This window comes from Melanotaenia boesemani, chromosome 1 (genome assembly GCF_017639745.1).
Source record: "Melanotaenia boesemani isolate fMelBoe1 chromosome 1, fMelBoe1.pri, whole genome shotgun sequence".
Lineage (NCBI taxonomy): Eukaryota > Metazoa > Chordata > Actinopteri > Atheriniformes > Melanotaeniidae > Melanotaenia > Melanotaenia boesemani.
The window spans coordinates 8,741,982-8,768,849 of NC_055682.1; the positions used below are offsets into that span (position 1 = coordinate 8,741,982).

Sequence of the window (26,868 nt, forward strand, 5' to 3'; positions counted from 1 at the left end):
ACATGCCTTGGGGTGAAATGGGTCTTATGAAATAAGGCCAATGACAATGACTTAAGATACTGAAAGTTTTTTCTTCAAAACTTTTAAACAAAAATGCTGTGGTCCCACAGTATAGACGTTAACGACGCATTACATACATTTCCAACCAATTTCTTGAGCCGTCATTGCAAAAAGCTGCAATATTTCTTTATTCAGTGGAATTCAAACAAAGCACTTATTCAGTGATGTGTTGTGTGTCACAATGCCCAGCAGAGGTCAGTATTCTACAAAGAAACATTTAAATTGTCTTCAGATATATTTTAGCAGAAAAAAGAACAAAAGAAAAAAACAAAAACAAAGAATAAAGTAATTTGTTCCTCTATTGAATTTTACACCAACATTTTTATTATTCAATCAATATTTGTACAAAAATATCAATACTACAAAGTAAAATGTCAACTTTAGTTAAGTTGCTCAAATAATGTCTTTACATGTACATAATAAAATATCTATTCAACCTTTTAACTTAATCTTGCAAATGCAGTATAGCTTAAATCTACTGTCTTACTGAAAAGTATTAAGACATGTGTAATGTAGTATAGTATATTATACATTATTATATTTCTTTTCCCAAAGACAATTAATGTGACCTTAACAATCCCCTAACGGAGTGTTTTATGTGAAGGTCTTGAATGTGATATCCATTTCCCAATCGGACATGACAAGGAGTTTGTTTGGGCTGCCTGATCTGTTCATCCCTTGATCCAGTTTAATTTGTACCAAGTCCTTCTCTACACTCCATTCATTTGTATTTAGGTCAATCCACTTCACAGTGAGATGAAGAGAAACATTGCAGATGTTAAAAGTATGTCGTCACTGTGAGTCTGTATTTCTCAATTTTGAGGTTGTCAAACTCTTTACTGCTAAATAGCAAGTTCAAGGTTTAGGTTTCAATCACTTGATTGAACGACAAGTCAAAACAAAACAACCATGTTCAACCATCCACTAATATAATAGCAAGAACAAGTAAAAAAAAAAAAAAAGATAAATAGGATGAAGTGAAGATATAATAAAAAACACGTTTGTTTTCCATTTTTTTCTTACTGTCTTCTATTTGTCTTTTGGAAAAATCAGTTCTGTCCTTCGTGTATGGCCACCCTGGCAAACTATTTTCTCCTCTTTCACACTGAAAGAAAAAAAAAACAGGCAGAAAAAAGTTTATTAAAACTCTTAGATTTATATGTTATAGTCTTATTGTATTAGAATATCACCTAATGAATGTGTTGCATAGAATAGGGTTTTAAAAATCATCCATCAAGTAAACTACTCAAAAACCTTGTAAAAACTGGAGTGTGAATAACTAATCTATGTCCTGGGTTTTTGAAAATACAAGTGGAGCATTTAACTTTCAGAAAACAGGTTTGTTTCTCTGATCCAACACGTACAAGCTGTAGAAGTCAGTGTTGTGGAGATCTTGCCAGTCCTTCCAGGTATAGTAATGTGGACAGCCTCTCTCTGGACAGGGGGTGTGAACCTGATGGGTCAGTCCTGGCCACTGCCTCGACAGCACAAACAGCTTGGACATCACCGCCAATATCAGATCCCACACCTGCTGAAACTCTGGAGAGAAAACAGCGGTAGCAATGCTATGTCAACCATGAGGGTGTAAAAATGAAAGAATCATATTCATTTGTTAGTTTTCACCTTCATTTTTCTCAGGTCTCCTGCAGCGTATCTCTATGAACGAATCTCCGTCTTTATTCCTCTGTCTCACCAGGGCCAGTCTGTTTCCACAGCAGAGGAGGCACTGCTCTTTCCCCACCCAGTGAGTTGGGTACAGTGAGCATGTCTTTATGATAATTCTGATGATCACACACATTACATACAGACAAAATAGGGTTGGTAAAGTAACTCTTTTTACTAAAACACCCTGTAATAATTAGACATAAATAATATACATAACAAAACAAAGCGAATTTTCAAATACTGATGCATACAAAGTGTACCCCCAAATCATCCTGAATGTGCAAGGTTTCCCAGCTGGTAAATATGACAACTCCCAATGACAATGCCATGACAATGCACTGATAATCTGTAGTGTTTTTTTGCCATCTTATTTCGTTTTATTGTTTTGTTTGTGTGGTTATTAACTCCTAACCATAACATTTTTCTTACCATAACCAAGTACTTTTAATGTTTAACCTTATCCAAGAACTTTCAAAAGTGTAAAATTACAGTGCAGTAATAGAGGGAAGGTATTCAAACTAAAGACCCAAATTCAAAATAAAACCTATGAAAGCAAGAGGGGGAAAACAGCTAAATTGGTCTCAAACAAAAGTTTCCAGCTTGGCAGCAGAATGTCAATTTTTTACTAGAGCAACCAGTGTGCTGCCTACGGCCAGATCAAAATAACTCACTGTGCTGTTATAGAACAGTTACCTATGAGCATTGAAAATTATTTAAAATGAGCACTGCATACATTTAAAAATATATGTGAAAGGCTTTAGATAAAGTTAAAGTAAATTATAAGTTGGGAATGAAAAGAAGCAAATGAGGTCCAAAAACAGATTGATAAAGCTGTATCCTATGGGTCTTCTAATCAAATCAAACAGACTCAAGTTTTAACAATCAGTTAACATAGTCCTGCTTTTAAAATACAGAACTTAGATAAATATGAAGCATCACATTTGATTTCCAGCTGTTTACGCAACTTTCCTCTTTAAGTTTAGTAATAATATCAGATTGATAGGATTATGATTTTTCCACTATGGTTGCAACATGTACTATGATGGAAAATGTTAAAGGATAAAACAATGTTACCTGTGGAAGAAGCCATGAGGAATCTCAGGAAGGAAGTACACATGAACGGTGATGTCATCTTGCCTGTCCTCACCCCATTTATGGTCCACTATAAGGTTGTTCTTCAGGTACATGGGGAAGAGACATGCTCCATCTGGATCTCTCTTGGCCTCTCTGGCTGTCTCCCACTTCTTTTTACCAGGAATGAACTCTGCTGCTTCAGGATTCATGGGATTTCTGACAAGTGTGGGGAGGCATACCTCAAAGTACTGCAGGAGGGTGAGTATTATGCCTTCCTCCCGCTTAGTTCCCACTATCTCTCTGATTAAGTCATCATCATCATCGTCATCAACCAATTTCTCCACCTCTCTGCGCACTAAGATGCGCATCGCTGCATTGTGCAGCATGCCTCTGCACCTCAAGTCATCCAGCCAGGTAAACTTCTGTTTTACCAGAGCGCCTTCCTGCATGAGAAGGTCTCTAGAGATTCCTTCCAGCTGCTGCACCAGGTCATTTCTCACAGTGCTCTGCATTTACAGAGAGGATTGAGAAGATGTGTAAAAACTGTGAACATGTTTGGGTTAAAAAACAGAGTTTATTGGCCTTTTATCAGCATACATAGACTTTTGCTGAAACATTTATAACTTAAGGTCTGTTACTGTGTCTGTATCTCAGAAATGTTTTGGAATTGTAGTAGAGAATTTATCTTTTACACGTTATATCCAGCAAGTAATATAAAAAACTTGAAATTAATTATTTTTTTATTTTAGAATACAGTAATTGTTTCCATTTAAGGCTAAAAATTGGTCTTGAAGCTGTTGAGGGTGATGTTGCATACATGAACGGTTCCTTTGAACATTTTAGCACTAATTTCAGCTAAGAATAATTCATGTTGGCATATTTATTGCATAATTTTGCTCCTACACTGATAAACTCACTCTCAACTCCACTGTTTCTCCCTAAATGTTAGACTGCAAGTGTGATGCTGTTGTGACACAAAAGGGTTTTTAGCTGTTTGCAATTATGATAATGTCCCAGTGAGCAGGTTTAAAGTGTAATGACTGAATTGCAAAACGTTTGCTTTACAAATCGGGGTGATTTGGTTTCTGCATAAGACCACATTTTTCAGATAGCTTAATTTGCATTTTTGGTTAGGTTTAGGCACAAACCTCGGTTTAGCATAAGATACTTTTCACATTGAAAACTTTGTGCTTTGCTGTAAAGTTCTACAATGGGCTCCAGAACCAAACCTCTATGTTTGATGTAGTGGAAGTGAGATCAGGCTTTACATGTCTTAGAAATAAAAAGTAAATGCTGACCTTAAACATTGAGATAAGAAATGAAGGCTGGATGAACACTCTGTCGCTTAGTGCACTGATGTCTTCATACCAAATTATCGTCCCAATCCGATGCAGATACCGCAAGAGGACAGACAAGATGGAGTTGAGATGCTCTCGGCTTTGTGTAACGTGGTTTGAAATTAAATCAACAATTTCTTCAAATAGAATAATGCCTAAAATGAATTTAAAACAAGGAGAAACTTCATATTACTTTACATTAAAAACTCCAGTTTTAAGCTTCCAAGTTGACTCACCGTGTTTAGGAATTTCTTCTTGTGCAATGAGTTTTGGAATGGCTTGCTCCACTTCCTCATAGCTTCTTGGTAAGATACTCTCAAAACCCAGACTTGCATTCTCTGATTGAATGCAGTCCAAAACATGACTTCTGAGTTTGGCAATATCTTCATTCCTTGTGCAGTCAAGAGGTACAAGATCCAGAACCTGAAAGTAAATAATAGGATTGTAATAGTGCTGTTTGAAGATTAATCTTGTCCTTGGAAAATTAAACATGTATTTGAAACCATGTAAATAAGACAAGAAAGTTTTCTTGTAGGCATTAATAATATGCAGTTTTAGATTAGTTGTTGACATAAAACAGTAAAAAATATTTACAGGTAAATCATTACTTTCAAACTGTAATCCAAAAGGCAATCCAGTTCATCCATCTGGTCCATATAGAGAGAAGAATCTTTGTTATCTTCCAGGTTTTTCTTTTGCTGTTTTAAAACCATCCTCCTATATTCCAGCATGCTTTTGACTTTTTCCTCGATGTATGTCTTCTTCGCCATCACTTCATCCAGGTCTCTGCATTGATCACAGTGTGTTCCCACGAGCATGACCAATGCATCTGGCACACGCAGCTGTATGTTGTTTATCCAGAACCACAGTTGGTCTTTGAACGAATGTGGGTCCTCAATGCTGTAACTGAGAAATTCCAAATAAGGCATTTAACCAGCCAAAAAATATAAAAATCACACAAAGAAAATTGCAGCTTTTTTGTGCTAATATAATTAATTAATCCACGAAGGGATTAAAAAAAGGGTAAAAAAAAAAAAAAAGGGAGGGGGGGGGGCACCCCCCATCCCCCATCCCCAGCTTTTTTATAGGTTCTATACAGGATGAACCCATTCCTTTTTATGTCAGTTTGTTTTAATTCTGCTCTTACACTTGGTCCATGCTTCTGATTAAAACACCTGCCCCTCATTTAGAGATTAGCTCCCTCAGTATAAATACTCAGCTCATCAAGTTAGTCAAAATGGCGCACAATGTCCACAGCTTTTATTAAAAGTTGACTGTGTAATGTTTGGAAGAGAGTAATGTCTCAAAGAGTAGAGATATGGTGCTGTTCACAGCACCACATTAACAGCATGGCCCCTTTAAGGTTGAGCTAGAGAGACAGACAGTGAGAGAGAGAGAGAAGCCAGTGTGTCAGCTGGTTTCACCATAAGCAGGTTGAGTGTAGCAAGCCCACTTTTATCATCTACTCACTTCACAATAAAGGACACTAAAACACACACACACATTATACATATAACACACATCTCTCCCTTCTTTCATGTAGCCTTTTTGCACCTTAGTATGTGCATCCTACTTTTTTGTGGAAAGGCTTTTGTTTTTAATGTGTTAAAATGGAAGTTTTTATTATATAAAACACTTTGTAGTATTCGTAAGTACAAAAAGTGCTCTAAAAATAAACATTGATTTGATTCAGTTGGCTATTTATTTCTAAATTTTGTTTAATTAGTTTTGATTTATTTTCTTTGTTAATTCTGCCATGGCGACACTTTTTATTATTTTATAAATCAAGTATCCATTTAAATTCATCTGCCTGCCGTACTCTCCACCGTCGTCTGACACTTAGGTTGTCATTTTACTTGTCTTAACAATGGATTGTGACATTTTCATTCCCAACTTTCACTTGGCCTAAGAGTCCCTTACATCAGTCTTCAATGCATGGGGTACCCCTTTACAATCAACTTCCAAGGCACAGGAAACTTAAGTAATGCACCAAGTAAGCCAATAGTAATGGTGACATGAAAAAGTCCTTCCACATAGCTGGATTATCAAAAAAATTAACAAGGACCTTTGACCAGAGGCAGGGACAGTGCTAGAGGGGTGTCTGAACATTCCCTGATTTCTGCAGTTGTCAAAATATTCAAGTGATCATGTAAGCAACATAATCTGCTGTGTTCTAGCAGATAATGGTAGTTATATGATTATGAGAAAGCAGATTATCACCCCTGGATTTATCTCCCAACATCTTCCGTTAAAAAGATGGAAACGATACAGCCATAACATGAAGAAAAACACAATGGCGTACAGCAGTGGAAAGACGGAGTATAAACGAAGTGCAGCATTAATGTGTAGTCTATTTTACAGGATTATTTGCTTCCACACTAGCAGCTAATGCTAAGACCACCATGTTCAACAAAGACAGGATGTTATGAAAAAGAAAAGAAAGTTACGCCCCTACATACTCTGAAAGAAATTTGATAATGGACTGAAAAAGGCTGCGTTGTCTTTACCTGTCAGCAAAGGTTACTTCTGAAGAAACAAGTGTTACCGTCCTTGCTTTGCATCAAAATTGTTTTACTCAGAAAGAAATTTCTCCTAAGTGCATTGCACCTGAAATAACTATGTATCAGATCATAAAAAACTTTAAGGAGAAGCTCAACTGCCGTGACAAAGGCTTCAGTTTGTCAGTAATGCAGAGCAGTGTCAGCAGGATGGTGTGAGTACTTCTGCAAGCACTGTTAGAGGAATGCTTTTGCACAATGACCGAATGTTGAGAGGCAGCAAAGAGCCCACTTCTCTCCAACAAGAACATCAGGAACATGTTGAATTTCTGCAGAAAGTACAAGGACTGGACAGCAGAAAAATGGCGCAAAGTTATATTCTCAGAAGAGGGCACGCCCTGTATATTTTTGGATATCTCTGCTACAAAGCATTGCTATAACCAAGGAATGGTATAAAAGTATTCTTCAAAGGCAACTTTAGAAAAATTTAGAAAACTGCATTCACTCACCTTGCTAAATCAATGGTCAGGATGACAAGGGCTCGTGGTGTGATGAATACATGGTGTGTCAGGTAGTACTCCTCCTGTCCGGCAAAGTCCCAGAAGAGGAAACGAACCCCCTTGGTGTACATTTGACTAATATCAATTCCCTCAGTCCGGTCTTTAACTGCCACTGCCACTGGCTTCCCTTCCCTCAGGCTGCGGCATAGTGTGGACTTTCCTGCCATAGAAGATCCCAGGAACATGACCTTAACTGTCCAGGCAGTGTGTGTATTTGGGTTTTCCTCCATTTGAAGGAAGTAGCTCTGAATGTCCATGACCCCTCCAGCACAGACCTCCTCTGGTGGGCACTTGAGTGGGTTCCCTGCGGCTTGAAACACTGTCAGTTCACAGCTATCTTTCCTGAAAAGCTGAGCAGGAAGGTCACTGAGCTGGTTCCTTTCAACCCAAAGCTCCTCCAGTTTTGGCAGACCAACTAGTGGCTGAATGTCTTGCAGGTGGTTCTTAGAAAGGTTCAGGTAAATAATGCTGAGGCACTGGTTTATATCAGAGGGAAGCTTGGCCAAGCGATTGGTGCCGAGTTTTAGAAATTTTAAATTTCTAAGATGAGGAAAGATCCCTTCTGGAATCGATCTAATTTTGTTCTGGTTCATATAGAGTGTCTCTAATTTGTGCATGTTGTGCATTTCCAGAGGAAACTTAATTATCTTGTTCCTGGAGAGATTAAGCTCTGTCAGGTTGATGAAGTTAGAAATGCCTATGACATGTTTCAGTTTATTCCTCTGTAAATCCAAACTTGTACACAAACTAACATGTGTTACAAAATCCTGAGGCAGGCTCTTCAGATTCTGTCCTGACAGATCATTCTTCTCCCAGCTGTGTTCTGCGTAATGAATGAATGAGTTTTTATTAAGTGTAAGAAGTTGGAAAAAATCGAAAAAATATAAACCTATAAAATTAGAGCTCAATAGATCTTCCTGTCATCTACCATTGAAAATATCCAAGTCTTTTCTTTTACATTTCACATGTTTAAATAAAGTGGTGACAAAACACTGAAGCTACTGTTGCTGCGCTGCTAAAACGCTTTTTACCAATATACTAGTGTATTTAGTATATTGGTAATGTGGTATAGCAACTACAGCAGTAAGGTGCTTTATTTTTATTTAAGGATTTAGGATTTAATTTAAATAAGCTTAATTCTGTGCAGCTTTAAAAGGCAACATATTTGGAGCACAACATAAAAGTAATGGACACATCCCCTTCAATAAATAAAAAAAAAAAAAAAACAACAAAAAACAAAAACATGTTCCTGTATCACAGATACGAAATCAACATTCCACGCTGTCATCGCAGATCTCTCAAAAGTTTAAGCACATAAATTTCAGGGTTACTTACGATTTAGAACGGCCATTTTTCATGAATGTCGAAGTGTTTGTGGCACAGATTTCTGGTTTACTGATTTCTTCAGGAAATGTTCCGATAGCAGAAGTCTGACTGCAAACCAGCAGGTCCCTCCCACAGAACAGGATGTAACCAACTCAGTAACTTCCCTTTTTTTTGGAGGATTTGTGTTTGTCACCATAAAAAAAAGTGAAATAACTATCACTATCAATAGACAGAGTTCCTGATGTCTGGTGGCAGAGAATTCCAATATAATTTATCAGCATGTCCAGTGACCAATCTAAAAGCACAGATACATTTTTAAAAGGGATGTAATTCTCTAAAGCGGCTTCTGCAGGAGGTTTTTGAAATGAAACTAATAGCTTGGTTCTCTATCCGTGTTACTGGAGTGTTATGAAAAGGGTTGAAAGGGCCTTCTCTTAAATGTTTTAAAAATAGAACATTACACTCGATGCTGTCTATTCAAAGCATGTCAAGTTAATACATTTAGAAATTTCTAATTATATACTACCATCTGAAGTAAACCTTTCAACAAACATCATGGTTGTGTGTTATGAACTGACAATAACTAAGTTTTGGTTCAGTATTGGTTGTGCTAAGAAAGGTTGTGTGTCTCATATCAGAGACACACACAGAGACTTATTAATAAAAGGCAAACAGGTTTAAAGTTCTGAAAGTGAGCTTTTTTTTAACTTATAAAAACCTGATGCATGTTCCAAGTGTTATAGTTATCATGACAAGAGTGCCTCTAAATGGATTACAAGTTGATTCAAGAATGATATGACACGAACCATGGAATGCAGGGAAAATACAAATAATTAAAGAAAAAAAAACAGTGTTCTTCATTGTTATAATTTTAAAAAAGTACAACATCGAGCTTTGTGGGTAAATGTAACCAAAACATAAGTTTATGTAGGACGATAGCTGGGAGAAATGGCTCATGGTCACATGTGGAAGAGCATGATAGTTTTGTTTGTTTTGCTCTCATATGGTGGAAAAAAAAGTTGACTTCCATTAACCAACAGTTATTTGTCTTGTCCTCTCCTGCAGTAATTCTTTATATAGCCTGAACTTTGGCAAAAAATTATTTAAAAAGTCTGGGTTGCTTGAGAAAGTGCAGTGTGAAAGCAAACACAGACTAAAAGAATGTTGCAACCCTCTCTTATAGTCAAGCAGACTATTAGGTGCAAATGCACCTTAAATAATTAAGATCAGCTGTTGCAGCTTTTTTTTTCCTGTTTCCAGTTTTTTCTTTTTTTCCATCCATGCATTTCTGTAATTATTTTTCATGCTCCTCCGAGCTCAAGATTATTTTCCAGAAAACAGAATTTTGACACAAGTTAGAGCTACATTCTGTTAGCCTATTGGAAACCTGAATCAAAGCCTTTCTGTATCTGTTGAATAGGTAATCCTTCACTCTGCTAGAGTAAGAGTTCAGTTTGCTCTTTGCTAATTGACCCTACAAATGTAGTTTTATTGGATAATGCAATTGGATAAATGCAACCATTTACTTAGTGGTTACATCAGTTAACCTTTTGCAGATAATTTATTCCTACATACAGCCGTTTCACACTAACCTCAGACACTTTTCAAGATCTGTGTGTCTTAGGTGTCCATTTGTTGGATAAAGTCATTTTGAGCCATTTCATAGCTCTTTATTTCTGCTGTAAATTTTCTGTTTCTGTTGTGAAGCGAGATGTGACTATTCACTGATCACGCTGACTAATCTTTTGCACTCAAATGAACTTGCCAGGTATTTACAAGATTGTTGGCTCAAGACACTGAGCACTGACACCTCATGTTTCATTTAGGTCATTGGACTATTTGAGTAACTGTAAGGAACAGGAGTATAACCTGTTGGTTTGTTGCTGCTGCATTTGGTGTTTATTTCACTTTTCCTTCTTTCAAAAGAAAAGAAAATGAAGACCTGATCTTATAAATGCAGCTAATGCACTAACTAATGCAGGAGTGGGAAACCTTGGCCCCTCATCCTGCAAGTTTTCAATGTTTTCCTGCCTATAAGCACATGATTAAAATGAACAAATCAATGAGCAGAACTTGATACGCTCTTGGATCCATTTGATTTGAATTATGTGTGCTGGAACTGTGTAACATCGAAAACTTGCAGGACTGCAGCCCTCAAGGACCTGGATTTCCCACCCAAAGACTTTTCCATGGCCACTTTAAAGCCAGTGAACTTACAGACGTGCATTAGAGTGACCTTAAACAACCTGTTACCACATGAAAATACCTAATTATCAGCCAAAGACAAATGGAACCAAAAGGAAAAGGAAAACTTTTTCTACTTCGACTATCTCTGTTTGGAAAATAGGGCACCCTTGACACTGATTTTATCCCTCTCCTTATAGAAGGCTCCTTATCCAAATACCAGAGCTAAATCAGTGTATGGAAAGCTTGAGGTTTGCACGCAGTGGACTGCACAGCAGGGATTTGCATCTACTAACATACACACAGTGACAACTAAGGCTCAAAATATTGTATTTTCATTTTTAAAGGAATAGAAGATCCTCCAAGATGATGGATGGGGAATGATTTCTTGGTTATGAGCTGAGAGGACATGCTACATTACCACTCAAGAAAAAACAAAAAAAAAACAAAAAAAAAACAACCCAAACACCCAAAAACAAACAAATTAAATCCTGAAGATAGAGCGGAATAACAAACTAAATCGATTTGGACTGGTAATTATAAAACAAAAAGAAGAAAAGAAAGAAGACAACAAATACCCCGCAAAAAGGACATTCGTTTATTCAAATATAAATCATCCTGTATTGTTCCAGTTCCAAAGAAAAAACGTCCTGGTGAGCTGAACGATTACAGACCGGTGGCACTTACATCACAGCTGATGAAGACAATGGAGCGGCTCATCCTCAATCTCCTCAAGCCCCAAGTGCAACAGGCCCAGGACCCCCTACAGTTTGCCTATCGCGCAGGTGTGGGTGTCCAAGTTCATCTGGATAAGGGGAGGGGCACAGTGAGTATCCTCTTCTTGGATTTTTCAAGTGCCTTCAACACAATCCAGCCCCTGATGCTTCTGGACAAACTTCACACTCTACACCTCAGACTTCTGTTACAACTCAGAGCTGTGTCACATTCAGAAGTTGTCGATGACACAGCCATCGTGGGGTGTATCAGGGATGATGGAGAGGATGAGTACAGGAATCTGGTCAGTGACTTTGTTACCTGGAGTCAGATGAACCATCTCCAGCTTAACACCTCAAAGACTAAGGAGCTGGTTACTGACTTCAGGAAGTCGAGCCCACAACCACGTCCAGTGACCATCAGGGACGATAAGGTGGTGATTGTAGACAACTACAGGTACCTCGGGTTGTGGCTGGATAACAAGCTGGACTGGACATGCTGTACAAATCACCTGTACAAGAAGGGCCAAAGCCGTCTGTACTTCCTGCGAAGACTGAGATCTTTTAACATCTGCAGGAAACTCCTGTGGATGTTCTATCAGTCTGTGGTGGCTAGTACGCTTTTTTATGCTGTTGTCTGCTGGGGGGGTAACATGACAAAAAGGTGTGCTAACAGGCTGGAAAAACTCATCAGGCGGGCGGGCTCTGTGGTTGGCATGAAGCTGGACTCCCTGGTGACAGAGAGGAGAACACTAAAAAAACTACTGGCTATTGTGAATGATGCCAGTCACCCTCTGCACACTGTCATCAGTGCACAGAGAAGCCTGACCAGTAACAGGCTGCTCCTCCCCAAGAGTAGGACCAACCGGCTCAGAGACTCCTTTGTCCCCTGAGCCATCAAACTGTACAACTCTGCATTAGGCAGGAGGGGGAGAAGGAGGGGGGAGAGGGAGGTGTGCAGTCTGCCTAATACAACACATGCACAATAAGTTCTTTATTAATTTTTACCCATACAAACAGTTGCTATAACTTATACGTGCAATAGTGAACTGGGAATCTGTTCCACCTCTACTGTGTGCAATGCTTGTTTATATTGTTTTATTAACTTATCTTATTGTTATTATTGTTATATTTATTGCATTCTATTTGCCTCTATTTTGCTTTGTACCTGTATATATTGTGTCTTGTGCTTGTCCTGCTTTACTGTTGGTGTTGTATTGCTACTGGTACCCAAATTTCCCTGAGGGCTCTCTGGAGGGATTAATAAAGTATTTCTATTCTATTCTATTCTATTCTGTCTATTTAAACTTTAAAGAAGTACTAAGACATGTTTGGATGAAACATGAAGCCACTTTTAAGAGGACTACGTTCTTCCAGACTGAGATCATGTTCATAATACACCAAACGCTACCAAAACAGAACGATACTCTCAACGGTCCAGTGCCTCAGCTTTTGCTCACACTGAGTACATTGTTGCATATAGGTATGCATGCATAAGACAAAATAAAAAAAACTCAAGACAGCCATAGTGTCTTGCTCCATATTTAGCTCATATGTGGTGGAAAAGGAAGTTCTCTAGCATTAACCTAGGTTAACTTAGGAGTTTTCTTCTTTGTTGTGTCTTGTCCTCTCCTTTGGTGATTCCTGATGCAGCACAAAGAAGACTTTGATGTCAGTGTACCAGTTTGTATTGGTCTAAAGATGATTCACTCTGGTATTCTGGGAAGAATAATTTCTTGAAATGATAGATTCCATTTACCTGCTCTGCCTTTGGTAAGATCTACAGTGTGGAAGGTAAATGAAAAATTTGCCATTGTAGCAAATATTGTGTTGTGTTGTGTTACTGCTGCAACAAGTGTCCACTCCTGGGATTTTCGGTCTCTTCATCAGCTGAGTCAGCTGTAACAACAGATTCAGGTGATGTTTGACCCCAACCAGTGAGCTTATTCTTATCCAGAAGCTTTAGCAAGCTGACTAAAGCAGTAATCCACATACCTAATCCCTTCTGAACCTTTAGCGACCCTGGCTCCAAAGCACTTTATATAATTACTTACAGTAGTGATACCCTCATCATAATGACTAAAAAAACTTTTGCTGTGTTTGGACATGTGTACATGTGACATCCTGCAGAACAAAAAGATGATAAACTTCACTCAATGGAAGACTAAAGGAATACAACAGTTAGGACAGATAATAGAAAATGGAAACTTTGTATCTTTCAACACAATTGTCTCACAGTATGGAATCAACAGCAATAAATTCTTAGAGTACCACCAACTAAAATCAATTATATGTAAGAAGTATACCCCTGTACAGTTAGACTTGCAGCTTCCTGTCAGAATAGCAGAATTCTTGAATCTTAATACTCCAAAATTATTATCAAAAATATATAGATTACTTGCAAAGCTAGAAGACAGGATATCTCTCCCAACTTCAAAATGGGAAGATGATTTATCTAATAACTTTGATCAGAAAAGATGGTCACAAATATGTTTAAACACGTTTAAAATGACTCAGAATTCAAATATACAACTAATACAATTCAAAATTCTCCATAGAACTCATTATACAGGACACAGGATGTTCAGGATGGGCCTTTCACCATCAGATATCTGCCCACACTGCTCTGAGAACACTTCTGATAGCTACATCCATGCGCTGTGGTCCTGCACACCTGTCCAAAGGTTCTGGATTAAGGTGTGTGAAGATCTCTCAAAATGGTTTAAAACCAGTTTTTCTGCAAACCCCACACTTTGCCTACTGGGCGACCTGGGTGACACAAACATACGAATACACTCCATAAACTTGGTCCTCGCAGTCTTATGCATCGCAAAGAAAACTATCCTTGTGAACTGGAAAGATAAGAATAATTTGTCTATCCAGCAGTTTAGAAATCTCCTGTTAGATCACATCAGCATTGAGACAATGTCTGCCTCCTCCAGGAACCAATCAGATGACTTTCATTCCCTCTGGTCCCCTGTGACTGGCTACATCACCTAATGTAGGTGGAGGATTGCGGCTTCGCTGGGATGGGGGTGGATATGGGTGGGGGGTCCCTGGTGGCTTCGGGTCTCCGGTTGTCTCCTGGGTGGGGATCTCGGCTGCTCCGCTGCTGGGTCGGCTGGGGGTTCCGGTCTGGGCGGGCGGCATTGGGTGGGCCCCGGGGTGGGACTGCCTCGTGGCGGTGGGGGGTGGCTGCCGGGGTGCCTGGGTCGGTGTCCGTCGGCCCCTGGCCAGGTGGCCGGTCGGGCCCGGGGTGGGCCGGGTGGGGGCCCCGGGCTCTGGGGTGTCGGGTCTCCCCCCTCTCCTGGGGGTGGGGGGTCTGCCGCTGCTGGGGGGGGCTGGGCCCGTCCGGATGTGCCGTGCCGGGGGTTGGTCGGTGCCCTGGTGCTTGGTCGCAGCCCCGGAACCTGGGTGGGGGTGTGTTTGTATATAGGTGGGTGTGTGTGTGTGTGTGTGTGTCTGTAGGTATGCGGGTGTGTGGGTGGGTGTAGAGGGATGTGATGTGTGTGCTGTATGTGTGTGTGGGTGTGTATGAAGGTCTAGGTGTGTGCGTGTATGTGTGTGTGAGTGGTGTGCGGGTGTGTGTGTGGAGGTCTATGTGGGATGTGTGTGTGGGTGTGTGTGAAGGTGTGTATATATGAGTGTGTGCACGTGGAGGTCGAGGTGTGTGTGGAGGAGTGAAGGAGTGGGTGGAGGCGTGAGTATGTATGGAGGTGCTTGTGTGTATATGCAGGTATGTATGTGAGTGCGTGTGTAGTGGTGTATGTGTATGGAGGGGTATGAGAGTGTGTGTGTATGTGGGCACCGGTGTGTGTGTTTATAGGTATGTGCGTGAAGTGTGTGTGTGGAGGTATGTGCACGTATTGAGGTGTTGGTGTATAGAGGTGTGTGAGAGGGTGTGTGAGTGGCTGGGGTAAAAAAAAAAAAAAAAAAAAAAAAAAAAAAAAAAGTGGGTGCGTTTGCAGGGGGTTAGGACGTGTCCTCTGGGGGGCGCCCTGGCCGGGTGTTGGGGGCGTGGGCCTGGGGTTCCCTTCCTTTGCCTCGCCCCCCTCCCACTCAGAAAGAGGAAAGTGGCCCCTTGGGCTGGTGGCTGGCCCCTGGGGGGGTTCGTGGCGTGCCTGGGTTGGGGTGCCTGCTCCGGGCCTGTGACGCCCTTCGGGGCCGGCGGGGGACGGGGGCGCCCTAAGCCACTGGCGGGTCGTCTTCCAGGGGGGAGGCTTACTCCCCTCTGGACCTACATCTCCTGACCCCTCCCCTCCCCCACTCTTCACTACATACACAGGTAGGGCTGTGGGAGGTGTGCTTGTTGCGCTGGGCGGGGCAGGGGGGTCATCATAGTGGCCCTGTTGCTTCGCCGAGCGGCAGCATGCCTCCCAGCTTTTAATTCCACTTAGTCACTGAGCACAAATAACATTTGCAACATACAAACACGTTTTGGGGGGTGGAACATGCGAGGTCAGGTGGGTGGGACTGCTCAGGTGGCCCCACCCCCTCCTCAATGCAGTTACTGCCCCCCAATTTTAACCCTCTTTTTTTAATTGCAAACAGCACATAATATATTCCATCACTAGTGGGGGAGGGAGGGGGGATGGGGTCTTCAAGCGCCCCTGTCTCCATGGATGGCCCGGGGGCGGGGCGGGCCGGGTGGCCTGTCGCGTTGGCCCGGGGCTTAGGCGGGCTGTCCCGGGGGGTTTTGGCTGCTGGCCCTGGGGGGAAGGTGCTGTTTTGGGGGTGGGGTGTGGGGGGCGGGGGCGGGATGGGGGGTTGGGGGCCTGGCTCGTGTCTCCTCGCCTCCTGGCTGGGGCTGTCCCCCCGTGGCGTGGGGTGGCGGGAGGATGGTGGTGGGGGGATGGTGTTTGTGTGTGTGTGTGTTGGGGGGGGGTGGTGTGTGGGTGGGAGAGTGGTGTGGGTGTGGGGGGATGGGTGGTGGAGGGATGGTGTGTGGGAGGGTGGGGTGTGTGGAGGTGGATGCGTGGTGTGTGGGAGGGGGGGTGGTGTGGGTGTGGGAGGATGAATGGTGGAGGGATGATGTATGTGTGGGAGGATGGGGTATGTGTGGGAGAATGTATGGTGCAGGGATGGGGGAGTGTGTGGGAGGATGGATGGTGGAAGGATGGTGTGTGTGCGGGAGGATGGATGGTGTATGGGAGGGAGGATGGTGTGTGTGTGGGGGAGTGGTGTATGTTTGGGAGAGTGGGTGATGGAGGGGTGGTGTGTGTGTGTGGGAGGATGGGGTACGTGAAGGTGGATGTTTGGTGTAGGAGAATGATGTATGTGTGGGAGGATGGGTAGTGGAAGGAAGGTGTGTGTGTGTGTGTGTATGGGAGGTGTGAAGGTGGATGAATGGTGTGTGAGAGGGAGGATGGTGTATGTGTGGGAGGATGAGTGGTGGAGGGATGATGTGTGTGTGGGAGGATGGGATAGGTGTGGGAGAGTGTATGGTGGAAGGATGGTGAGTGTGTGGGAGGAAGGATGGTGTGTGTGTGGAAGGATGGATGGTGGAAGGATGGTGTGTGTGTGTGGGAGGACAGAGTATGTGAGGGTTGAATGGTGTATGCGTGGGAGGATAAATGGAGGAGTGGAAGGAGAGTGTGTGTGTTTGTGTGTGTGTGTGTTGGTCTGGGGGGGGGCAGGACTGGTTCTCGGGGTGTGCGGCTGGGCGCTGGGGTGTGGGGCTGGCCTCTGGTGGTGGCCGTCTGGGCGGGCCGGGTCCCCCCGGGTGGCGTGCTGGCCTTCGGTCTGTGGGGGGGGGGGGGGGGGGGTGTCCCTGCGCTCCTGGGCCCGGGCCCTCTGCCCCGTCTGTCCCGGGCGGCCGGTGCCCGGGGGGGTCGGGGACTGCTGGCCTCGGCCCGCCGGGGCCGGTGCCCTGGGTCCTGCTGGGGTCTCCTGCTGCTGCCTTCCTGGGCGGGCGAGTGGTCGTCTCTGTGGACCGGTCGGGATCTGTTGCCTGCGGGGGGGCTGGTGGCCTGGGTCTCGGGACCGCTGGCCTGACTCTGGCCTCTGTTCAAGTGAGGTGGCATCTGCATGATCACTCTGCATGGTCACTCCTTCCTGAACGTCTCCACACAGTCTTTGCGTCGCCGTGTGGCCGAGTTCTCCAACACATCCACACAGGTTTCTCTGCGCGTGTTCTTGAATACAGCAGTTTCACTTATATCTATTATCATATTTTGTTTCTTTTTTTAATTATTTCTGTTCTTATTATTATTATTACTCTTACTCTTATTATTATTATTGTTACTATTATCAACTAGTTGTGTAATGACCTACTGGCTAGGATGATCGTAGCTATATATGTTGTAAGTAGTATGGATTACATGGTCTTCTGTATGATGTTTCAAGTCCCCACCCGCACTCCCCACACCCTTTCTGTCCCTCTCTCTCCCCTCCCTCTTCTCTCTACTTTCTTTTCTCTCTCTCTCTCTCTGTCCCCTCCGGTCGAGTCCAGCATTAAGAGTCTGATTTAATAAAGTTTTTCATCAAGAGGGACTTTATACATGTAGTATAAATCCCTGCTTGATAGAGTAAAATTGCCCAGCACCAGACAGCAGCCAGACAATCATTCTGTTTGCAACGATGCTGGACAAGACAGGTTAAAAAAAAAAAAAAAAAAAAAAAAAAAAAAAAAAAGGACATGTGTACAGACTAAAATAAACATCTGCATTTGAGTTGGAAGCTTTCACTCAGAGAATATTTCCTGTATGAGTTTTAACTGCAGCACTTTGCCGGCTGTTGCCATAAAAGCCAAAATGAGTACAACACGCTGCAAGTTGACTAAGGAAAGTAGTTATACCGCTATATTCAAAATAAGAAAAAGTTAAAGTGTTAAAAAAATTATTCAGCCTTGTGGTCAGGGGCAGCATTGGCTCAGGTGGTGGAGTAAGCCGGCCAATCCTGCTCCCCCAGTTGTTCTGTGTCCTTGAGCAAGATGCTTCACCCTCCTTGCCTCAAGCATCATTGTAAGTAAAGTAAGTAAACCTTTAATTAATTTAACATCTTTCAAGATCACAAGCTACTTCACAAAAAAAAACAAACAAACAAACAAAAAAAAAAAAAAAAAAAAAAAGAAACATTAGAAAAACGGAACAAACAAAACAACAAAAAAAAGTTTAGACAAAAGAAAGTTTAAAAAGATACATTTTTAGCTGCCTTTTAAAAAATATTTCTGAGTCTACAGAGCTCAGATCTAGAGAAAGAGAGCTCCAGAGAGTAGGAGCCACTGCTGTATGAATCGGATGCCAAGTTTCTTGTCCGATTTTTATTGTAAGAGACCACATACAAAAACTTTACACAGAGTAAAGATGCTTTGTACCAGATTATAACATTCTCACTAATTTCCATCATACAATCATGTGTCAGTGTGTCCAGCTGTCACAAACTATGAATCCGGAGTGATTCCCTGAAAAGTGTTTTGAATGCCTTGTAAAGTGCCATAGAAATCCCATCCACTATTATGAAATCTGTTTGTTTAATATTTTTCCTTCTTGACTTATTCCTCTTTCAGATCAGCCAAGCATACTTATGGGGTTGTAAACACTGTTTTATACTTTCTTCTTTAAAAAAAAAAAAAACTTCCTGCATAGGTCAAACTGTTCCTGATCAGCTGCAAAAAAAAACCAAAAAAAAAAAAAACAGCAGTACAAGTTTAGAGATATTCTAAACTTTAACAGTTTATTAAACAGCAGTCCTAAACTTGACAGAGACACTTTTTTCTCCATGAACTGTTCTTAAGTTTTCTTTTTCATTTTACTGTACTGTCAGATTTTGTCATAACAGGTGGGGATTTAATCATGTTTAACAACCCAACAATATATTTTAGATTAGATTTTACTAAATATTATGAGCTATGACCCCCAATATAACAAATGGGTCATGTGGCAGACATTCTCTAAATGTAAGGCTTGAAAATAGTCAAAAACATCTTAAATAAGGATAAAGTGGGTCTTGGTGGATTATGTTAACAGCTGTGACAAAGAACCCATGTGCGGAAAATCAGCTCCTCTCACCAAGATAATGCCAAAGTTTTTTTTTTTATTTTTAAAATACCATCTGTAATAACTTAATTTAGACACCCGATAAAAGTACTAAATGTGAGGCTTAAAAAATATCAGAAAATTCATGACATTCAGAGGATTAAGTGGTTTATGCAAGAAACAAGAAAATGTCAGAGAAACAGCAGGGACACTGCACAGCAGCAATGCTTCATTCATTTTAGTCACATGAGAAAAGACATAACAGCATGGAATTGTTTTTTTTTTCTTAAATTTTGACTTTTATTAAGACCTGGTCTCATCAACAGACAATTCAATGAGCATTGTTTTACTGCATTTTGATGCTGTGTGCATAGTATTAACAACAATGGTAAAATGTCATAAAAAAAGGACAAATGGTATAAAATCACAAAATCAATAATAAAAAAGCAATATAATTATTCACTATTTACACATCGACACTTTATGGCAGGAAGGCTGCTGAGTTGCTTTAGCAAGCAAAACATACAGAACATGGACCACTTCAAAATTCCTGGATTTTTTTTTAAAATTATATTCATAATAATATAATCAAATGTAGCTATTACAATATTTGAAACAGAGAATAATGCAGAGAAACGAAGCCACTATACGTTTGTCATTATGCTCATTGTCATTGTGATGTTCTGTTATTCTTTCACTGTACCAGAAACCAAATAACAACCAAAAAGACAATTTCTTTGAGTATACTTCACGCTTTGATAATAACAATAAAAATTGTGCTTAAGAGGTACGATTCACACATGAATAGACTCTTAAACAGATATATTTAAGTCTGTTTGATTGTAGCCACAAGTAATTTCTCTTTGTTGGCATTGCACAGGTCGTGGTGCTTTTTCAGAAGTGTGCACTCTTTCTCCTGTTCTCCAGCACCCATCCTGCAGGGTTCATGTCCAACCTCAGCATGCTGAGAACCCATGGGTCCTGTTGAGCACCTTTGATAAACTCGTCCATGCTGATGTGACCTTAAAAAAATTGAATAAAAAAATAAACAACAGGATTGATCATTTCTGCACATCGTCAGTTGTCTTTTTATAGTGCTTCTCTGATAATATTGATATCACATCCCAACACTAGGTTCTTACCATCTCCATCAGAGTCAACAGCACTCAATATGCGATCCACAACTTCATCGATTGAAAGCTGTGGCTCAGTCATGTCTGTCTTTGAGCATTTCTTAATTCGATAAATGCTCTAGAAAAAGGAAAGAGACAATGTTAGTCAGTGTCGTCCACTTATTTTTTTAAAAGCCAGTGTATAACAGACATAATGGATATTCAGAATTTGAATTTATGTTATAAACTGCAACAAAACCCTGTTGTATTCAATATGATAGCTATCTTCTGCCTCCCTGTGAATATCTTTTGCACTACAATACACATTATGCAAAATGATTATTGTTATTATTATTATTTTTTTTTTAAATGATAAAAATTTTTTATAACTATTTTACATTTTGTCAAAGGACCAAATAAACAACAAATAGGCTTAAATAGAAAGTATCATGGTCATTAAAAAATAAGCCAGAATCCATATCTATATTCACTGCTTAATGATTGACTTATCTTATTGCTATGATTTGAAAGTATGGTGTAAGTACTGGTGTATGTAGACATGATCCTAAAAGATAAGTCAAAATGTGTAGGCCTACTGTGTTTTCACACAAACTTCCATCAGTGCCAAAAGTTAAATATTTTGTTCTCAATTTGTTAGTGACTGTTAACGTGGAGGCACAGAGACGGAGGACATATCAAAATTTTTATTCTGTCCATTATAGCAAAATGTAACATTAATAGGAGCTAAACTGAGTTGCATCCTTTGCTTCCTAAGTCTGAACCTAAAATTTGGATTCTGTCAGAAGGGAAATGAAATATGACAATCATCTCTTAACAAGCCTGCTGTGTTAAATATGTTGAAACAGACTCATTGGACTTACATCAATTATTGATTTTAACTCGCTCCTGTCCACATAGCCATTGCCGTCTTTATCATACACTTTGAATGACCAGCGGAGTTTGTGCTCCAGATCTCCCCGGAAAACAAGATTCAGTGCTGCCACAAATTCAAGGAAGTCAATTGTATTGTCCTAATAGATTAAATGAGAAAAAATGGATTATTAATCACAAGATTTAGACTAATAATTAACTGAATTATACTTACATGGATCTATTGTTCTCGTGTTTTATAATTTGTTCATGTTTTTTTTTTGCTTTTTTCCTCTTCATTTTCTTTACTTTAAATGTGTAATTTTGATAAATGTTGTACTTGTGTTACCTTCTGAAAATACTATAAAAACTTTTAAAGCAAAGAACAATTAACTATAAAATAGGCTATTATTTTTTCTTTCTTACCCCATTCTTGTCAAAAGCTCGAAACATGCTCTCAGCATAATCTGATGCTTCTCCTGTTGGGTTCACGCCAAAAAAACGCTTGAACTCGTGCAGAAAAAGTACTCCACTTGGGCACTCCATGACAAATTTTTTATACATATCCTGAAGGGCTTTGACATCTATCTCCTCTCTGCTTTCTGTTTGCTGTGTCTGCCCCATGACTAAAAGACAGCAGTCCATAGTATGTTAGCCACGGTGGAGTGACACAGGTTGAAATGGGCATCTCTTACTCTCAGGTGTTTTGTTTATATATATAATCTGTTGGAATCCCCCACTGGAATCCTCCCATTTGTGCATGAGCCAAGTGATTACTGGAGCCTCAGGATTATTGTGGTATTATGTAGGTAGGGTTTCCTCTCAGGGCATTGCTAAGGTTTATAGCTCAATGTGGATTGAGGCCAAACTAAGAATAATGGCATGAGCATTCCAGTAGCTGGCATGACATCTCTGTCACTGTTAAGTGAAAACAATAGATTATATAAGTGGATAATAAGTTACTTCAAATAAGAAAGGGATGGTATGTGATAATAGTCTAGATTTTCTTGCAGATAAAATTCTCATGATTGGAATCTATCAAAAATACTGTTGGTATCTTTATCTATTTAAGTCCTCTACATCACAACATTGCCCTTGGGCAACAGAAAGTATGTTTAAGCCCCATGCCCAGTATGTGAACTTAAAAGATACCAACCAATCACCGGCCAAATGTTTCTAAATGTCAAATGTGGGAATCAGTATCAAACATGATTTTAAGGTGGAACATAATTTTCTAACACATGGTCTCCGGAGCTCTGGGTGTGATGTTTGCCCTAGTAATGATAATTTTTATAATAATTATAGTTTTTTATTGAATTAATCCTAACTGGAAAATTCAGCTCTGCATTTGACCCTTGTCTAGATGTAGGAGTCCTTTAAGCCCGTGTGTTGTATGCAAACTAGCTTCAAGCGTCTGCTAATAAATGGCATGGATTTTTTATGTATTTATTTATTTTTTAATTGTCCTGTCCAGCATTGTAACAAACAGAATAATGGTCTGGCTGCTGTGTTGTGCTGAGCAAATTTGCTTTGCCAAGAGGAGCTTTATATGGCTTATATAAGGCTCCTCTTGATAATCTCATTTTTAAATTTCTTTAAAAAAAAAAACAACAAAGTACAGTAATGGAGAGAAGTAAAAAGGAAAGTGGAAAAAAGGAAGAGGAGACAAAGACACAGTAGAGAGAGGCAATGACCCTTCAATCCAACTTAACACCAGATAACCAACTGCTACAGCTCGACAGAAACACAATAGAGAATTTCCTACAGCTTTTAACGGTAAACTAAGCTGATGGTCATTAGAAGTTCCTAAAAAAATAACCAAGACAGCAACAACAACATATATTACAATAACAACCAAAGTACCAAGACACACATAAAAAAAAGCTTGTGTTTAAACCCACTGAACAACTCAGTGATGTGTCAGCATTCAGAGGATGAGGAATGAGGAATGATCAGAGGGGAGTATGATCGTGCAAATGTGACCACCCCTCCACGGAGGCTAGAGGCAGACTAGACAAGCCCAGTGACCCAGGCGATCAGCGGCAGTCCCGGAGCATGAACCCAAGCCACACTACCACAAAGACCACCCCAGACTCAACCCAAGGGCAGCAGATCAAGGCCCCAGACAGGTGTAAATATGTGGCCAGCTGAAAGATAATCACCCATACAATAATTATCCAATAGGAGGCTCCTACCTATTTGTTTAAATAAATCCAGGTGGAGACTTTTTTTTTCGTAGACAGGCAGTAGGCCCATTTGGATAGACCGCAACAATCTACTGTCTAACTTCATGGCCAGACAAGAACTTTGTGAGACGTCAGGGGTAACCTATAAAAGCAGAGTAGCCAAGTCGGACAAGTTTATTGACATGACAACTGCAAGGAAGCTCTTGCGGCATTTGCCTTCATCATTGCGAATGTGATCAGTGCAGAGATACACATTTTTCTCTGTCATAAATACAGTTTTCATTATATACAGAATATTGTCATGAAGTCTGTCACACCAGTTGTTCTTTCCTTTTTTTCTTTTCTTTTTTCTTTGTATACATATTGTACAAACTGAACTGGAATAAATAATTGTTCACTGTTAGTTCCCTTTTGAATAAAGCATTAAAAACAAAAACAAAAAGGAAAAAAAAAAAGTTACCCATTTTTCTTCAAGAATATATAATTGTTCAGCAAAGTTATAATCCCTTCAAATATAGTTCAATGCCACTGCATAACTGTGTGTTTAAGTAGCCTAGCCTTAGTAGCTATGGACCAACGTAAGCAAATAAGAATAAAAAAACCTTTATTAGTCACTTAGTGGGGAAATTGATTTGTTGCAACAGTACAGGTGCAATAAGCAGAAACACACAGGTGATATAAAAAGAATGCACACACACACACACAAATTATAATAATATGTACAGTATATGGTCTGACAGGGTGAGTGTGTACAGTACACAAATATGTACATAAACATGTGTATAAATATGCAAATAAAGTTTAAATGTGTTCATTGTAAAGTGTGACAGCTGCAGGGAGGACAGACCTGCGGCATCTCTCCTTTGCACAACAAGGATGGATAATAATAAATGATAGACTAGTTTAAATCTCTGATTTGAAGTGGGCAGGACAGTATCCAGACCCTAACCCAATAGAGATGCAATGAACTGAAAAAAAGTCCTCCACTGAACACATCCAAGGAATATGACCAAGCCAAAACAGTTCTGTCCGGAAGAATGGACCAAAAGTTACTGAACGTTGTGCAGATCTGATTAACTGTAACAAGGTTTTCTTTGCCCTTATTAGATGCACCTCTGGGGTGCATCTAATAATAGACTGTTCAGAATATTGAGACAGCATTGTTGTTGGTACTAAATACATTAACTTGTACTTTACCATTAGAAGTGCCTTTCCAGACAGAATGTTATTTGCCTTTTAAGGTGCAACATAAAGGTCAGTATTCTGTTAAATGTTCAACCTCAAATATACAAAACTTTAATGTTTTGCCTTGTCAATTGCCTGCCAACAACCTGACAATAACATGCAGGGTATAGGAATTTAAAACAAATAAAAGAAATGGAAAAATTTATTTGGATGAGATACAAAATAAATGTAGGATACAACCAACCCCTTCAAATACTTTTACAAGACAGGATTTGATGAATTTAAATCTGTGCGGTGGGTTCTCACTTAATTTTTTCAGTTTTATTCCTTGTTATTTATTTGTTTAGGGTATAAAAGGCACCTATAAATGCAATGAATTAGTATTATTATTATTATTATTATTATTATTATTATTATTAAGGGTTTGGGTGGCCATAGATAACATGAGGGAGGAGCGCAATGATGGCATTAAGAAAGGTAGAATATAGACCAATATGTCCTTGTATAGAAGGTGTCTTTGAATGAAACAAATCCAAACTATGAAGAGGATTTGGGAAATTATTAACCATGTGTTACATAACCTACAGTTATGCTTTATATCGTTCTAAGTGTAATAACTTGTAGGCTACAAAACATTTGTGTTGTTTTCTTGAAGCAACCAAAAATTAGCCTGTCTAGGTTTTGTAAAGACTAGCCTAACTGCAACATGAAATGCAAAGGCTGTTTGAAATAATTTTGTTTTCTATTAATAAAACCAAAATGGATTTATTACTGAGTGCATTACATTAAGTCCTGTCAGAAAATTGGAGTTTGCTTCAGTGAGAGGTTAAACCAATCAGGACCAAGTTCTGTTGTCAACGGAGGTCCACAAGATGCAGTTCATGAACTCTAGCTGCACACCGCGACCGCAGTTGGCGGCTCCCGTGATATTTTGTTGTCATATAGTATGGTCACATTTTCTGATACAGTCCAGATGCAGTCTGAAGTCGGACAGAATTTTTAATGCATTCAATGCTCCAAGACCACAATCCCTTGCTTCCAGATGGGTTCCGCTGCATTTAGCCGAAGTTAAACGAGCCCAGTGTATACTGGTATTTCAAGTGCACTTAGGGGCCCCCTTGTCGCGTGGGGGCCTCAAGCAGTTGTTTAGTTTGCTCATGCCTTGGACCAGCTCTGGCCTCAACAGCAAATATCTCTAATAATTATGTGATGTGATGTATGGTGATAATCTGAAAGCTGATTTTCCAGCTCACTTGTGTGATGTCTGCTCTGAATTTACTGTCATAGTGCTGACTTTATCTTTTATTACTCAGACGCATTGCTTTGTGTTCATGAACCTGTGGTTTCTGTTGAAAGCTTATTCCAAAGTCTTTTGCTGTCCCTAATCAGTGTCAGTGTTGCTTTTCTTGGAAAAGAAGCTAAGAGGCTGAAGCGCCCAAGGACGTGCTAATCAGGAATTGTTATTTAAATCTCTTTTAATTAAATTGCACTGGATATGCTGCGAAAACAAATCCCTCTGCAGTAAGAGAGTACCTCATGGTGGCCAACAAAAACATTTAATAAATGATTGATGGTTGCGTGTTTGTCTTACATTTAAACCTAAAAGGTGTACAATAGTAACTATGCAGACCAGCAAGTATGCTGCTAGGTCTTTAGCTTCATTTGGTCTTAAGCTTCTTTAATGTACTTCTGAGTTTAAAATAAATTGAACAAAATATGTTAATTTTTTATTTATTATTATTATTATTATCATTTTGCTCTTTGTGGAAAAGATCTTCATCCTGCATCTTAAAGTGAGGTATAGGCCTGGATGAAGGTGAAATGTTAAGCACCTGCTGGTATGTGTTAGCAGAGGTGAGCACCCAAATGCAGGCAGATCAGGCAGGAGACAGAACAGTGCAGGACGAATCGGCATCTATCAGCCCACTTTAGCTGCAAGCGTCGTGGGTAGAGGAGGTGTACTTAACTGACAGCTCTGACCCTAACATAAAGAAAAAGCTCACATTACCTATTTATCTGGTAAACTGCTGCAGTACTGATCACATTAGCAAGTGATATTACACATGTGGTTTAATGTTAAACCTTCAATATGTGGTTGATGCTCTCTGTGTGTGGGGAGCAG

The 26,868-nt window shown here is 40.1% G+C and overlaps 2 protein-coding genes across 3 annotated transcripts; both read right to left on the reverse strand.

Moving 5' to 3' along the window:
- Nucleotides 1-170: 170 nt before the first annotated feature.
- Nucleotides 171-8,591, reverse strand: si:ch211-210p4.6 (malignant fibrous histiocytoma-amplified sequence 1). 2 transcript variants are annotated; one of them, XM_041983219.1, is made up of 9 exons: nt 8,530-8,591; nt 7,144-8,017; nt 4,745-5,036; nt 4,373-4,559; nt 4,098-4,291; nt 2,800-3,305; nt 1,684-1,841; nt 1,425-1,599; nt 171-1,165 (listed from the first exon to the last, which is right to left on the reverse strand). In XM_041983219.1, exons 1-9 carry the CDS (start codon nt 8,543-8,545, stop codon nt 1,090-1,092), a joined length of 2,478 nt encoding a protein of 825 aa, XP_041839153.1. In that variant the 5' UTR covers nt 8,546-8,591; the 3' UTR covers nt 171-1,089. The 2 variants fall into 2 exon arrangements, with proteins under 2 accessions (XP_041839153.1, XP_041839067.1); XM_041983133.1 differs by having other exon boundaries at nt 4,745-5,042.
- Nucleotides 8,592-19,713: 11,122 nt separating this feature from the next.
- On the reverse strand, nt 19,714-22,139 carry LOC121641345 (guanylyl cyclase-activating protein 2-like). The gene is made up of 4 exons (XM_041987436.1): nt 21,802-22,139; nt 21,387-21,536; nt 20,536-20,644; nt 19,714-20,415 (listed from the first exon to the last, which is right to left on the reverse strand). Exons 1-4 carry the CDS (start codon nt 22,018-22,020, stop codon nt 20,288-20,290), a joined length of 606 nt encoding a protein of 201 aa, XP_041843370.1. The 5' UTR covers nt 22,021-22,139; the 3' UTR covers nt 19,714-20,287.
- Between the last annotated feature and the right edge of the window lie 4,729 nt (nt 22,140-26,868).